The sequence below is a fragment of the Nannobrachium achirus genome, assembly GCF_963921795.1.
Source record: "Nannobrachium achirus genome assembly, chromosome: 12".
NCBI classification, from domain to species: domain Eukaryota; kingdom Metazoa; phylum Chordata; class Actinopteri; order Myctophiformes; family Myctophidae; genus Nannobrachium; species Nannobrachium achirus.
The window spans coordinates 30,372,415-30,387,510 of record NC_137832.1 but is presented as its reverse complement, the minus strand read 5'-3'; the positions used below and the strand labels follow the sequence as shown (position 1 = coordinate 30,387,510).

The following is a 15,096-nucleotide window of genomic DNA, read 5'->3' as shown; positions in this document are numbered from 1 at the left end:
TGTGTGTGTGTGTGTGTGTGTGTGTGTGTGTGTGTGTGTGTGTGTGTGTGTGTGTGCGTGTGTGTGTGCGTGTGTGTGTGTGTGTGTGTGTGTGTCAGTGGTGGAAAAAGTACTCACATATTTTACTTGAGTAAAAATATCAATACTGCAATAAATGTCTGGAATTCAAAATGTACTTGAGTAAAAGAATGAAAGTGTTGGTATCAAAATGTACTTAAAGGAGTAGTTCACCCCCAAAATGACTTGTCCTCTATTGATTACTCACGCCATGGAGACTAAAGTTCCATAATATTTTTTTGTATTTGTTGCATTCCTAAGACAAACATGTGATTATAGTAAATTTACCACAAATGATTCCGGATGGGGACCCAAATCGATTCGGGTTAGGGTACATTTCTTGCATTCAAATTGTTGTCTTAGGAATGCAACAAATAACAAAGAATATTATTGAACTCAAGTCTCCATGGCGTGAGTAATCAATAGAAGAAAGGTTATTTTGGGGGTGAACTACTCCTCAAGTACTAAAAGTAAAAGTACAAAATGTTTGAAAATAGCAGATGTTTGAAATACTCATGTAAAGTACAAATAACTCAAAAGTGTACTTAACCGTTTTAGTGCCAGCCCCTAGAGGGCGCCAAAGAATGCCAGGGTTTGTCCCATAGGCGAGCGTATTAGCATCCGGGGACTCACGTTGCAGTGACACGTGTGCTCACGTTCGTGCACGTCATGGAAAGGTCCCGGATGAAAATGGCTACAGAATAGCTATTAGCATTTTGTCATTTAAAAGATCATTTTTAGGCGATTTCGCCGTAAATAAACCTCGCGCCACATCCCTAAAAACACAATCCAGAGATATGGGCCTCCAAAGATGTGGTTTTTCATTGGATTCGGCGGCGATTCGCGGCAACGTTCGCGGCCAACGGCCGGCCGGGGGTCTCCCGGATTTCGATCACTGGCTTGAAAATTTAGGCCCAGGCTTCAGAAGGCCTCGGATCATTTTATTCATTTCATTAAAAAAGCCGAACATGTTCGGGATAGGCACACTGGACTACGTTCCGGAAGCGGCGCTGAACATTCAGTGAACATTGGGGGGCTCAAAAATGTATTTTAAACCATTTTAATGGAATATATCGTCGGACCATGTAAAATGGCTAGCTGGCTAGCGTAGGACGAGCCAGGACCACCCACGACTCTACAAGCAGCTCAGGGCTCAAGTCAATTGATAAAAAAAAAATTGTATTGGATTGAAATAAAGCCGAACATGTTCGGGATAGGCACAGAATGAGTTAAGTACAGGACTTAAAGAGGTGGTGCCATAGTTTTGTACTTTTTCTGTTTTTCATGTGTCTAGGAGGTTGAAAGTACTTCATTAGACCCCCTGGTGTGGTTTTTATGAGAAATGATTTATTCTCTTGGTATTTGTTTGTTTTCTCTTGGAGGCTGCCACCTTGTGGTCAAAAGTGTCAGTTAAAAAACACAGATACTAAGTATGTCACAGTATCAACTCCTCCCCTAATTACCATTCACCCAACACTGTGGGGTGTGGCTAACTTCAGCTGGGTCACCATGGCATCCATGCATTCTTAATGAACTGGGGGTGTGGCCACATAAAAACCCAATTTTAACTCTTTCTGTATACTTTTTTGGAAAAGATCTTCCTCCTAGTATAATCATAATACCTGATAATCATGTTTTAGAGGGGGGGAAAATCACTGCACCACCTCTTTAAGTAAATCTATTTAGTTACTTTACACCACTGGTGTGTGTGTGGGTGTGTGTGTGCACTCGGGCGTGTGCTTGCGTGTCAGTGGCTCGTGCCTCTGTGGTCTAAGAGGGACATGAGGCCACACAAACATTGCTCCCAGAGAATTAAAAAGCAATGATCGCGTGTAACAGCCTGGACCAGTCACAGCCGCCGTCACTCATTGGGACAGCCAGCAGGGTGGGGACGGGGGCGGGCTGAAACAGGAGGGGGGCCTGGGCTGTTAGACATGGGAAGTATCGATCCACTGGGTCTAGATGGACATGCCACAGTGACTGTGGACACCAGGCGATCAGGATGAGGAATCATGGAAATGGCCTCTGTGCTGACCACAACGCTCAGTCTGCCATGCTGGACAGCCTGCCTGCCTGCCGGGTCCCCCCACCCACCCAACCACCCACCCACCCACCCACCCACCACACACACACGCGCGCTCGCGCACATGCACGCATATACGTACAGGGATAGACACATTCACACACACTTACAGGGATAGTCACACATGGGCGCTAGCATGCACAGGGATAAACACACACACACACACACACACACACACACACACACACACACACACACACACATACAATCATGCACAATTGCACATTGCACAGGGATAGATACACACACACGCACACACACAGGGATTGGCATAGACAAACACACGCACAGGGATGTACACACACACACACACACACACACACACACACACACACACACACACACACACACACACACACACACACACACACACACACACACACACACATACAATCATGCACAATTGCACATTGCACAGGGATAGATACACACACACGCACACACACAGGGATTGGCACACACATACACACGCATAGACAAACACACGCACAGGGATGTACACACACACACACACACACACACACACACACACACACACACACACACTGTATATAGAGACACACATACGTTATTATGCTTCAGAGTAATTTGCTGTGCTACTTGTTTTCTTTTTTCCACTGGACTGTCCTTAATTATGTTTTAACTCATATGCTGCCATTTAACAATACCTTCGTACTCTTTAACTGCCATTCGTCTCCATAGACTTCCATGTAATTCATAGTGCACGGATCATGCACACCCATGCCTAGATAATGCACCACGTGTGTCCACATTGCTCACAGCTTTCAAACAAAAAAATCCGAATGGAAATCCGTTCAGGCATTCATGAGATAGCAGCCATTATGTTTTACACTGTTGTGAGCTTGGAGGTCTGCTACCTGAGTTGTATGGGGGTTGTATGGGGGTTAAACAAGCAATTTCGCGATCGCTATCATGCCTACTAACGTTTTTGGGGTCCAAAAAAAAAAAATTGAAAAAAAAAAAAAAAAAAAAAAAACTTTTTTTTATTTTTATTTTTTTTTATTCACGGGATTCACGGGCGTGGCAGGGTGGGACAACGGGATTTTTAAGGGATTCACGTTTTTGGCAGTTAATGAGTTAATATCACTGAATGTTTTCTTGATAAATTGATGCTTATGCAAATGGGCAAAAAATATCTAATAAATAGAATCATCTGCAATCAGTCTTTTTGGCACAATAAATTCCATAACAAACATTCTCATTAGAATCTTGGTAGTTAGTCTGTTTCTACTATTAATTATTAAAGTTAATTATTGCAGTTATTACAATTTAAAGCAACATTTTATATCCGGCAAAGAAACAGCACCAGTTGACCAGTTTAAGGATACTGGAGGAAAGGAGGGGAAGTCCGCACACAGTAGTAGCTCCCAGTAGAAATGTTGTATTTAAGTTAAGCAACAACGTCTCGATCACTGTGGGTCTTCATCAGGTTTGATACCTTAGGAGGTAGGCCTGTTATACACAACAGAAAGAGGAACGTCACAATCAGTCGCAGCTGTAGTGATTGACCAAAGTCACAGCCACCAGATCTATAGGCTCAGGCTTACTAGGCCATGGCTACACGGAGCTGGATAATTCATATATCCAGGTTTTTCAGATATCCACATAGAAAAATATCTAGGTCCACACGGAGCTGGATATTTCATATATCCCGGTTTTTCAGATATCCACATAGAAAAATATCTAGGTCCACACGACAAAGATATCTAGGTCTAACAAGCACACACACAGTAAAGTCTTCAGAGATATCCGGGTTCCCTGTGAATCAGATATTTTTCAATCTCTCCACTTATTTATCCGGTTTCAAAAATATCCAGCTTCGCAGCCGAAATATCCAGCTTCATGTGGCTGCAAGCCCCAACAGCACAAAAAAATGTCTAGCTTCAGAAATATCCAGCTCTGTGTAGCCATGGCCTAAGAAAGTGCCTAGTTCTGAACGTCACCGGAGTCACCAGAGAACGTTAACATAACGTCATCATGACGTCATTTGGCTTGCAGGGAGGTGGTAGAGCCGACTGCCAAATAAGGAGAGTACATCTGCTAAAAAAAGAGGGAGCACAGGGTGAGCTGGTAATACAGGTGGGTGAGACTTTGGTCAATCACTACAGCTGCGACTGATTGTGACGTTCCTCTTCCTGTTGTATATAACACACCTACCTCCTATAGTATAATGTATCAGAACTGATGAAGACCACAGTGGTCGAAACGTTGTTGGTTAACTTAAAGGAGAATTCCGGACTAGCAGTTTTTTTTTACGCTAATCTGATGTTTACTTATCCCAGAACGATCGATAATGTGTTTGTTTTTTTCTCATCTTGAGTCCAACTCAGCTCCGACAGAGAGCCATGGGATTAGGGCTACCATGCGCTAGAAATGGAGGTTTTGGGGGGTGTTTTTCTTTTCTTTTTCGCCTCTACGACTGGTTATGGATGGAATAACATCAGATTACGGTAATAAAAGCACATGTCCGGAATTCTCCTTTAAATATATTTTTCCTACTGGGAGCTACTACAGTGTACTCCTTTCCTCGTACTACTGTACTGTACTGTTCAGCACCTGAAAGATGTTGGGATGTGCATGCTTCCCTTTGTATTCTCTCAGTATAAGCATATCTCCACACATCTTTACACTTACAGTCTCTTGGCGTGTGCATGCGTGTACACACAAATACACACACACACACACACACACACACACACACACACACACACACACACACACACACACACTAGCAACTGCACACCGCCCTGTTACTGAAAGCCTTTCACACCCTATTAGCGTATACAGGGGGTTGGGAGGCAGTAAAATGAAAGGGGCACACTGTATTTCCGTGTCGTTGTTTAGAGTGGTTTGGCATGGCATGTATGCATGTTTATATAAGATTATATTTAATGTCTCCCCGCTGGGAAATGGTGGGTATGTATTTTTTTATTATCAGTGGTATTAAGTGCTGCTGTAGTCCCCAGAGCTTAATCCTCAACCCAGAGGTCCCTACTGGCATCGTCACTTTGTATTATCTGCCTCTGTTCCCCAAACAGACACAGGCAAGGAGACGGGAATAAAAAGAGAGAGGCGATGCAAATTTAGTAAAAAGGATTTCCAGGCAGGCAGTAATATTGTAAATCTCCATCTGACGTAAGGGTTTGGTAAGTGGAGCAAGGGTCAGGATAATGAATATTACTATCACCCCTTGCGGCTGTTGTGCTAGTTGTCACTTGTCACTGCTTGGAAGAGCCTTGTTATTTAGGAGAGAAGGCCAATTGGATTTGGCCATGTCCTAGAATCTCCCCCATTCTTTCATCCTAAGTAATGTTGTGACAAGTAATGGAGATGGCTGTAAGGTGACACAGAGTAGCTATCCCAGCATGCATCACTGTCTTAACCCCTTCTCCATCCGCCGCCACTGCCGCCAAGCTAGAGGGTGCAATGATATGCAACGTTAGAGGTCTTTGATTAAACTCTCTCTCTCTCTGTCTGTCTCGCCCTCTGTCTGTGATTCTCTTTTTCTTCTCTCTGCCGCGTACCGGTCGCTATAATCTCTCTGTGAGGTGTCGGCACTGTGTCTCAGATTAGGCGTCTCGCTGACTCCCCCCTGGAGGTCATTCAGTCACAGATTACTGTCACTTTGAAAAGCTCTCCTACTGACACCCTGTTTGGTCAGACAACATTAGAAGAAGGAGAGTGTGTGTGTGTGTGTGTGTGTGTGTGTGTGTGTGTGTGTGTGTGTGTGTGTGTGTGTGTGTGTGTGTGTGTGTGTGTGTGTGTGTGTGTGTGTGTGTGTGTGTGTGTGTGTGTGTGTGTTGCGTGCGCGACCGAGCGTGCACGTGTCTGTGCGTGTGTTAAAGGGTGGTTTTCTGATCAGTTAATTTACCCTCTTCCTCAAATCTTTTGTTTGGATCTAGCCTCACGTTTATTCAATCTTGCCTTGTATAAATAGCCTAGTCAAGGCTTCGCTTGACTACTGTGTGCATGAAGAGGTTTCTGTTCAGTGTTATTTCCAATGGAAATTTCTTAAACCGTGTGAAAGGAAATATGGGGCCAAAAAAAGAGAAGGAATGGAGACCGGAGGTGATGAGATACAAATGGAGACCGGGGGTGATGAGAATAAATACATGATTCATGTCTCTTCGCAATTTCTTTGTAATATTAAAAAGGAGTGGGGATACTTAGAGATTCTCAGGTTGGAAATAATGAGCCTTATCATTGAGATCTTGCCAAAGGACAGTGGAGAGGTTTTTGAAACGATAAGCTGTCCAACACTTGCCAGTGCATGCTTTCATTAAAATGGAATATAGTAATTTACATGAGATACGACTTTAAAATGTTCTGGAGTATCATCAACCCGCGCACTTGGTGTCAAACCTTTTTGTTGCAAGTACTTCAGAAATACAAATCTATTTGACTTGGGTAGCCTACTACACAGGGGTTTTCAAAGTGGGTGACAGGGCACCCTGGGGTGCCGTGACGGCAGTCCAGGGGTGCCGCGAGATAATTTGATAATATTTGGAATTTATTTTGACACTTATTTACAATATTTAGTATAATTTTAAACTTGAAGTACAAAGTTATTTTTAGTCAGTTTTTTTTTTTTTTTTGGGGCTTTTATGCCTTTATTTATAGGACAGTAGACTGATAGGAAATGGGGGGAGAGACGGGGAGTGACACGCGGCAAAAGTCGTCCGGATCGGGAATCGAACCGGCGACGCCGCCAGGCATCCATGCCTATGTGGCAATGCCTAAGTGGTATGCGCCTGGACCAGTAGGCCAGCAGGCGCCCCAGTCAGTTCTAACCAAAATGTCTATTATCTCAATGTTTTCCTTGCAACATAATCGCTAAAATATGCTATAAATATGAGATGCTGGGCGTAAAAGATATGAATATAATGTAGGGGTGCCTCTGGTGATTTTTTTTTTATAGGGGTGCCCTGAGCCAAAAAGGTTTGGGAACCCCTGTACTACAGTACGTTCACATTTTAGCTGAACCTGTCAACAAGCAAACAGCAGCAGAACTTGGATCCGTCACTTTTTACATCATGGGGACATTTACAGTCCTCTACATTTAAGTCAGAGTGATGACATTCAGGGATTGAGTGTGGCATATATATCTTCAGTGTCGGGCAGAAACCTTGTATCTCCCAAGTTTTCAAATTTTAACTTTTTTCGTAAAGTAAAGCCATGCTTCATCACACAAGACTGTCGCACAAGACTAGTGAAAATAACTGATCTACAATCACACAACGCCTCGCACTGCGATTGTAGATCAGTTATTTTCACTAGTTTAAAGGAATTATATGTAACTTTAAGACTATTAAAAAATATATATGTATATAGATTTTTAGCAGTCATTTCCCTTCACCAGTAACTATATTATTGTGTTGGGGTGTTTCCTTGCAGAAAGACACATCCCCTGGCTGTATTTCTGATCTGTTCCACTCTTTATGTTGACATTAAATGTCAACAGAAACAGTGGAGGGATGTTTTTGTCAGGCGGAGCTCAGCCAGAGCTCTTAATTGCTCCCTTTGAACTTCAAAGGGGTTGTGCACTAAGGTAATTGATTGGGCCATAAAAGTGTCAAGTCCTCGTTAGTGATCTCTCTAATCAATGAATGCATCAAAGACAACTACCTGTTTGATGCCGGTCATAGAGGGGAGGGGGAGGGGGGAATGTTTTTGTGTACACACAAGCTTGCATATTTTTCCTTTAAATCGCTTTAAAAACGATAAATACAAAACGAACAGTTTTGGACAGACAAGGTTTCCACCCGAGAACGACGATATGCTATATGGCATTTGGTTGATTTATTCAGCTAGGGAAGTGGAGATAGACAGGAAAACCATGGCAGAGAGGAGGGGAGGACATGCATCGCAGATCCCTGTCTGGAAATGAAACCAGGGCTGGTGCGGTGACATGGCTGGTGTTCTTCCTGCCGGTGCCACCGAGGCCCCAGTCACCAGTGGAAAGAGTTGACGTGTCACATTTACATGATCATAAAAGTGATGCATGTCGTCATTTTAGCGCTAATGTCGAGCATCCGGCATGCTGTAATTTAACACTAATGTCTAGCATCCTGTACGCTGTATGTTAGTGTAGTTTATCTCGAGTCAACATTTAGCTGTCATGCATTTCTTTCTCATTCTTACTGTAGTGTAGTGCAGTGGTTCTCAACCTTTTCAGGCCACAACCCCCAAAATAAGCATATTTTAACTGGGGGACCCTCACCCCCCCACCCCGACGAGCACTAAGAGTTGAGACATTACATTTTGTATAACATGGTTCTGTTGCGAAAATAGCCAAGCGAGGCGTTGTGAGCATGTACTGTAGATCGGCTATTTTCACAATTTATGCCTCTAATATTACAACTACTATTTGACTAATTTGTTGCAATTACAGTACCTCTCTCCTTGGAGAGGGCGATCGACATACAGAACTTACAGATTAAAGCTTTAAAACTAAAAGCATAGTAAGGAGAACATAACTTTTCAGTAGTGATGAGACACTCTTACTTTAACACTTGCTAATAACACTTTAAAAACTCCTGAGTTTGTTGCGTGTTCTGTTGACGACCCGAGAAATCAAAACAAAGCATTTTAGGAAAACATCAAATGTACTGTCGCATTTGTACCCTGAATCATGCAGTCGTCTTGTTCAAATCATAAAACACGTCCAATTCAGCATGCTCTTTCCCTTCCCTTAGCACATCATTACTCTCCATTTAAATAACAAAGCTTCTATTTCCTTTTTGCCGCCTTGTAATGTTTTTCCTATCCCTGTGTCCCTTTTTTTCTTTGAATAAAAAAATGGCGCATTTGAGAGGACATGAAAGATATATTCCTTCATTTCAGTTGGAGATAATGAAGTGCTCTCCACCTGCTGCTGTGGTTTCATAAATAAAATGCATTGCGTATTATCTATAATGAGTATTCTGTGTTGCAGTATGCGGTAACATCATAACTCATGTCGGAAATTGAGTTTTTCCTTCTTTGTGTACTCAAGAGGCCACTAACAATCCATGTAGTTTTGTTTTTGTTTTCAACTTCTGTAATGTTATCTCAAAAGTTACAGACCCCAGTAGGCCACATGATACATTGTGTACAAGCTCGTTTAACTCCCAGTCAGTTCCAACCTGCACGATAACCAGCTTGAAAAATAACATTTGTATGTTTTGTCCAGTGATGGTTGTGTGCTTCAAATCCCACCAGTGCCTTTTGTTATCTATCACCCTTTTATAATAACTATTGTCTATCTTCCTTTTAGATTACCTGTTGTCTCTCTCCCTTTTAGTTTACCTATTGTCTATATCAGAAAGGAAAGCAAATACAAAGGAGAGAGTGCTGCCCACTCATGAAGTGAAAGGGGATTGTGATTGAGGTGTGCCATTGTGCAATACTGTTGAATATTGTCAAAGCCTGCACTTTGGCAGACCTAAATCTAACACACGTATTATTCATTGTATTACAGTAGCTCCGGCTGGGTTGGTAGCGGCATATTTTACTCTCCTGTCGATGTCTTACAAAAGGCTAAACATAATTCTGAGGTAATACATTTACATTTAGCGTAATTTAAAATTGGTGTAAATTGGTTTAGTCGTTTCGTTTCTTTTGATTTAAGTAATGTCCATATTTTATTCCAACTCGTAGAGACTAAACCTGTTGATTCGCATTATTTGGGGAACAAAAACAATGCGATGCCAACCCGGAACCCACCACCGGAACCACAATTCTTTTTTTCTAAACCGGATCACACGTGTCAGTTTAGGATGGATACCAGGCTTTCCTCTGGTGATACGAGGTTAGACACTCTGTGCTTTCACAGACCCCATCTCAGATCTGTGTTCTTTGTTACAGGAAGTGATGTCAGTGGAGGAGGAGTCCACTTCCTGTTACTGCCTAATGGACTCAATGTGCTGCCACCTGTTGCTGAACCAGCCGGGCTCCTATGCCCTGGTTGGCGAGCCTCTGACCCAGACAGCTGTCAAGAGGCTGAAGCTAGCTGTGTTCGGGAGCATGGAGGCCAGTTCAATGGACTACAACCTCCGGGTCTACTGTGTGGATGACACACCGCATGCCTTTCAGGTACAGTAAACATAATAATAATAATAATAACCAGTAAGACGCCTAAGGGCGAAAAGCGGGGTCGCACAGAGGGCGAGGTCGCGCAGGACGGAATTCGCACAGGACGGAAGTCATTATTAATATATTGGACCAGTTACCCATATGAAGATCCTTCATACCCATATATGGAGATCCTTATATGGAGATATGGGCATATCGGTTGGATCGGCGGTTCTACAAAAACAAAAGTTTCATACAACTGTACATTGTGCAAGTACAGTAACGGCAGGGGAAGCAGCTAAGAACATAGAAAAGAATCTGAGCTATCCGTGTGCAAAAGTTGGAGTTTGTACAACCAACCGTGTGCTGTGAGACCACAGACATGCGTCCGTGCGTGTCAGTATTATGTCTCTCAGTCCTTGTCCCCTTTTATGGGCATATTGGTTGGATCGGCGATTCTACTGAAAACGACTGACACAAAATTGGCATTCCCAGATATGGGCTTAATATTGATGCCATGATCAGGGGTCTCCATATATAGGTATAAAAGGGATTCTGTTAGTGTTGTTCCTCTAACAGGACTTCATCTGCTGGTTGAGTCATCCTGGTGATGTCAGAATGAGTCAGCCATAGCCATATATGGAGATCCGGTTGATGTAGAGTTGATGATTTCAGTGTTGGTCAGCTCCATATATGGAGATCCATGTGATGATCCAGTCAGCTCCATATAAGGAGAACCATGTGTTGTTAAGGTAATTGATGACTATCATCACCCGGATTGGATATCCCATATATGGAGATCCCTGATGTCAATTACCTTCCAAGTTGGAGCAGGCTTGACAGTCAACAATGTGATGTCAGAACAGCTATATTCATCCCTGTAGTGATTTTTTTTATTTTTTTATTTTTTACAACAAATGGCTGGCTTTGACATCAGATGGTTAGACATGTTCATACCTGGAGGCTACCAAGTATAACCACAGTCTTTTTCTATAGATTACTCATCTCATCTGGAGCAGCTGTGGATCGCAAGTTGCTTTGCCTAGGGGAACCTTGGCAAAGGCAGTTGCTGAGAGAGATTTAACATTATAATGACCCAATAAGTTTGCCAAACTAGTAAAGCTATCTTCCAATATAAGCCTGTTTTTCCCACCCCATAATTTTCAGTACTGTCCCTAGAAAACAATCAATAGTTGTGTAGTCATCAACTATTCTCACTTTGTAATATTATTGTTAAAAAGAGATTCATAAGATATGAGATAAGAAAGGATAAGACAAGAGCACATGTTTTGAACCCCAAGAGGAAATAGGCTCCATGCACTGCAGTCACATTGGCAAGAATTTGTATTGCTTCCTTACTTCTTTGTGTTATTGGAGTTACCAATTATACAAATTAAGGCTGTTCCATTTAGTGTAGCAGAGCATTTCCAGTGGGCCAAAATGTGTAATAGCAGCACCCTGACTCAGAACAACCTTAATCAGTATCAAATGGTAACACCTTTGAAGGAAGACGGAAGTAAGGAAGCTGTCCTACCCGAAAGGTATATAGAATCTGGGGAATAGGGATGACCCCACTAAAGTGGGTAAAAGCCCCAACTCTTCTTGCTTTGTGCTTTATTAGAATTTGAAGATGGTTCTGCTTTATTAAACGGTGCACACTCACAGGAGACAGGACTGAAGGGAGAGAGGCGTATGACATATAGGTCATAAGCTAGATCCAAAGCCACCAGGTTAGTACTTGTTAAATGTATAATGTATCTGAGTCACTAATCAGGACAGCCCCAGCATGTGTTCTCTGTCAGTTACAGCATGTGTGAAGGAATTGAGATGAAGTGTCTTACTCAGGGGCTCATCATTTAGACAGTGTAAGTTGTTGGGGAAAAGGAGAGAGATTTTCTCATATTTTCCCAACCAGTTCAGTATCGCTGCAATTAGAGAATAATGCTTGGATAGTTGTAGATCAGGGGTCTTCAACGTTTTCACTTTTCAGGCCAGGGACCCCCAAACTGATGGGGAGATTGAGCAGGGACCCCCTACCACCTCGTAGGGTGGGGTGAGTCGAGGCTACAACATCTTTTTTTATTTTAAACATGTATACATGTACTGTACTGTACACCATACCACTACCGTACTACTTTTTTTTTTTTTTTTTTTAAGATTTGTTTTTGGGCTTTTTATGCCTTTATTCGATAGGACAGTAGACTGACAGGAAATGGGGAGAGAGATGGGGAATGACATGTGGCAAAGGTCGTCCGGATCGGGAATCGAACCAGCGACGCCAGCAGGCATCATAGCCTAGTATATGGTCGCGCTTTGACCACCAGGCCAGCGGGCGCCCCCACCGTACTACTTATTAACTGAGAACCAATGTCAATATTATCAACAATATGTCAATTGCACTGTAATCATGTATACAAGCTATTCAAAATGGACAGAATCATGGTTTATTTTTAACATAATTGTGAAAAATGTTTTAAAAATATTAAAAGACAAATGGCCATTAAAAAAATGAATTTCACAGACCCCCTGCAGTACCTCCGCAGACCCGCTAGGGGTCGCGGACCCCCTGTTGAAGACCGCTATTGTAGACAGCTGTAGAGTCAGCACACTTTTGCTCATTTTAAGATTACAGTTGTCTAAGAAAAGAAAATTCTTTATTGGGTAGTTTCCGTCAGTAATAAGCACATTTTTGCCTGGCTTCTCTCTATTATGACATTTAAATGCCTAGCATTGGGGAGCATCACACATTTAATGACTCATCTTCCATTCTAGTAGTGCGCACACATTAGCAAGATGGGGAAATCACAGGGGAGCAGACATTTTGGGATTCTTTCATCGGTTCTCCTCCATTGAACCTGAAGCAGATGTCCGAACAGAAGGTAAATAGTAGAAATGCTTTCATTGTGTTTCGGTTTACGGGTTACGGGTTTTTTGGCGATCAGCCATAGTAACGGACAATAGACATTTCACATTCTGACAGCTTATGTTATGTGACAGCTAACAACCTCTGTCTCTGTCTGCGAGTAAGGAGGCTCTGGTTGGCCGCATCTCAGACGCCCAGCCCCTTTCCGTACCGCCACAGGTTGACTATTATTGTTGAAGGAATGGATACAGACTGAGGCTTCATAAGCTCTCCAGACTGCAGAGATTGGTACTGTATATGTAATCTCACTGCTTCCACAAACCTACCCATGTCCTGTTCGTGCATGCTGCATTGTTGTCGCACATGCCAAACCAATCTGATATTGTACGAGTCCCAGACTAGTTTAAGCCTGGATAACAAGAGTGTCTGACTATCTCACAGCGGCTGTCGGGTGGCGGTGGGTGGGAGCAACCCTGAAGACAAGAGATCTCCTTATGATCTTGAAACCATATCTGGGACATCCTGACGACTGGTTAGCGCATGTGTGTTTATCATGAGACGTGGTCCCACCACTGGACACCTTATGCTTTCTACCAGTTATACCATGTGAGATGATATCAGACACGTTGCCCTTGAGAAACCTGCATTAATAGCACTGTCTGATTATAGATTATCATTATGTGTTTTTTTATGGAGAGAGACAAAGCCCTATGTACTGTAATCACTGCCTTTCAAATGTTAACCAATCATTATTTTTTTTTTATGGCGGTTGACTTGATTATCCTTCAATGACCTATGGGGTATTCAGGCATTGAAGTCTCATCAGTGAGCAACAGGGAAATCAAGCTTCACGACGAAACCCCCCGCCCCCCCTTCCCCCCCCGAGAGACTAGACTAACAGATAACAGAGAACAGAACAGAAGACGGGCCGCGATGAGCTGAGACAAGACGAGCCGAGCCGAGCTGAGCTGTACAGAACAGAACAGAGCGAGAGCAGAGCAGGCCTCGGGAGTGACTCAGCGTCCCGATTGCATTCCCTGTCATGTAGCAGCCGTCAGCGGCAGCTGGCTTTAAAATGTATTCTGGATTTGGTTTATGAATTCCCCAGCCTGACTGCCGAGCAGATGCCAGACTTTTTTCCGCCGCGTCCCCTGGGTTCCTATCTGCCATAGCACAATTTCACTCTGTGCGACTCTGCGCGTGTGTGTGTGTGTGTGTGTGTGTGTGTGTGTGTGTGTGTGTGTGTGTTTTATTTGAAGCTTCAATGTTAAGTCAATCACAAGCAGCACACTGGATCAGCAGGATGCCTGTGGAAACATGAGCGCTCATATGATTTGGATGGTTCTAACCAAGCGTGTGCGCACTGGCTGAAAGCATCTGAATGTTCATTTCTTCTTGCCTTGCTGTATAACATCATGGATCCTCCACTTTTAGGGGATTTAGAATATAGACCTATATTTTCGTCCATGCCTTACCCCTTGTCCCTAAATGTCTTTGCCTTTTTTTTTGTCTCTTTTGATAAACATTGCTCAAAAAAACGCATCGTTTTGAGCTTGTAGATCGTCTATTTTTGCTTCTTTTGAATTGGAATCCTGAATTATTTTTTGTTATTTTTTAATTGGAATCCTGAAATTTTGATTTAATTTCAAACGCATTTAGTTATATACACATGTTAACTTTATGAACCTAAATACAAATGCCTACATTGGACATAAAATAAATACATTTTAATACTACTATACTAGTCATTGAGCTACGAATATAGACAGAATTAAAGCAGGTCATGTTTGGAATTGTAACAGCTGAAATCAATAATATATCAGTATTCCAGTATTAACCTGCAGGCCGCATTAAGTGAAGGTGGGGGCCGCATGTGGCCCCCGGGCCGCCAGTTGCCCATGTATGATCTAAATGAATGAACACTAAGACAGCCCTATTTAGGGGCAGCTGGATTGGCGTGAGGCGTGCAGTGAATGGTTGAATCGATCATTTCCGGAGGCAAAGTGCTGTTTTTCCCTGC

The 15,096-nt window shown here is 42.8% G+C and overlaps 1 protein-coding gene across 2 annotated transcripts in view; it reads left to right on the top strand.

The window, feature by feature from the left end:
* unc5db (unc-5 netrin receptor Db) overlaps positions 1 to 15,096 on the top strand; it is a 274,433-nt gene that overhangs the window by 233,489 nt on the left and 25,848 nt on the right. For both annotated transcript variants that reach the window (XM_080739513.1, XM_080739512.1), the window contains one exon: positions 10,007 to 10,234. In XM_080739513.1, coding sequence (XP_080595639.1) covers positions 10,007 to 10,234 — 228 coding nt within the window. The remainder of the gene's footprint in view (positions 1 to 10,006; positions 10,235 to 15,096) is intronic.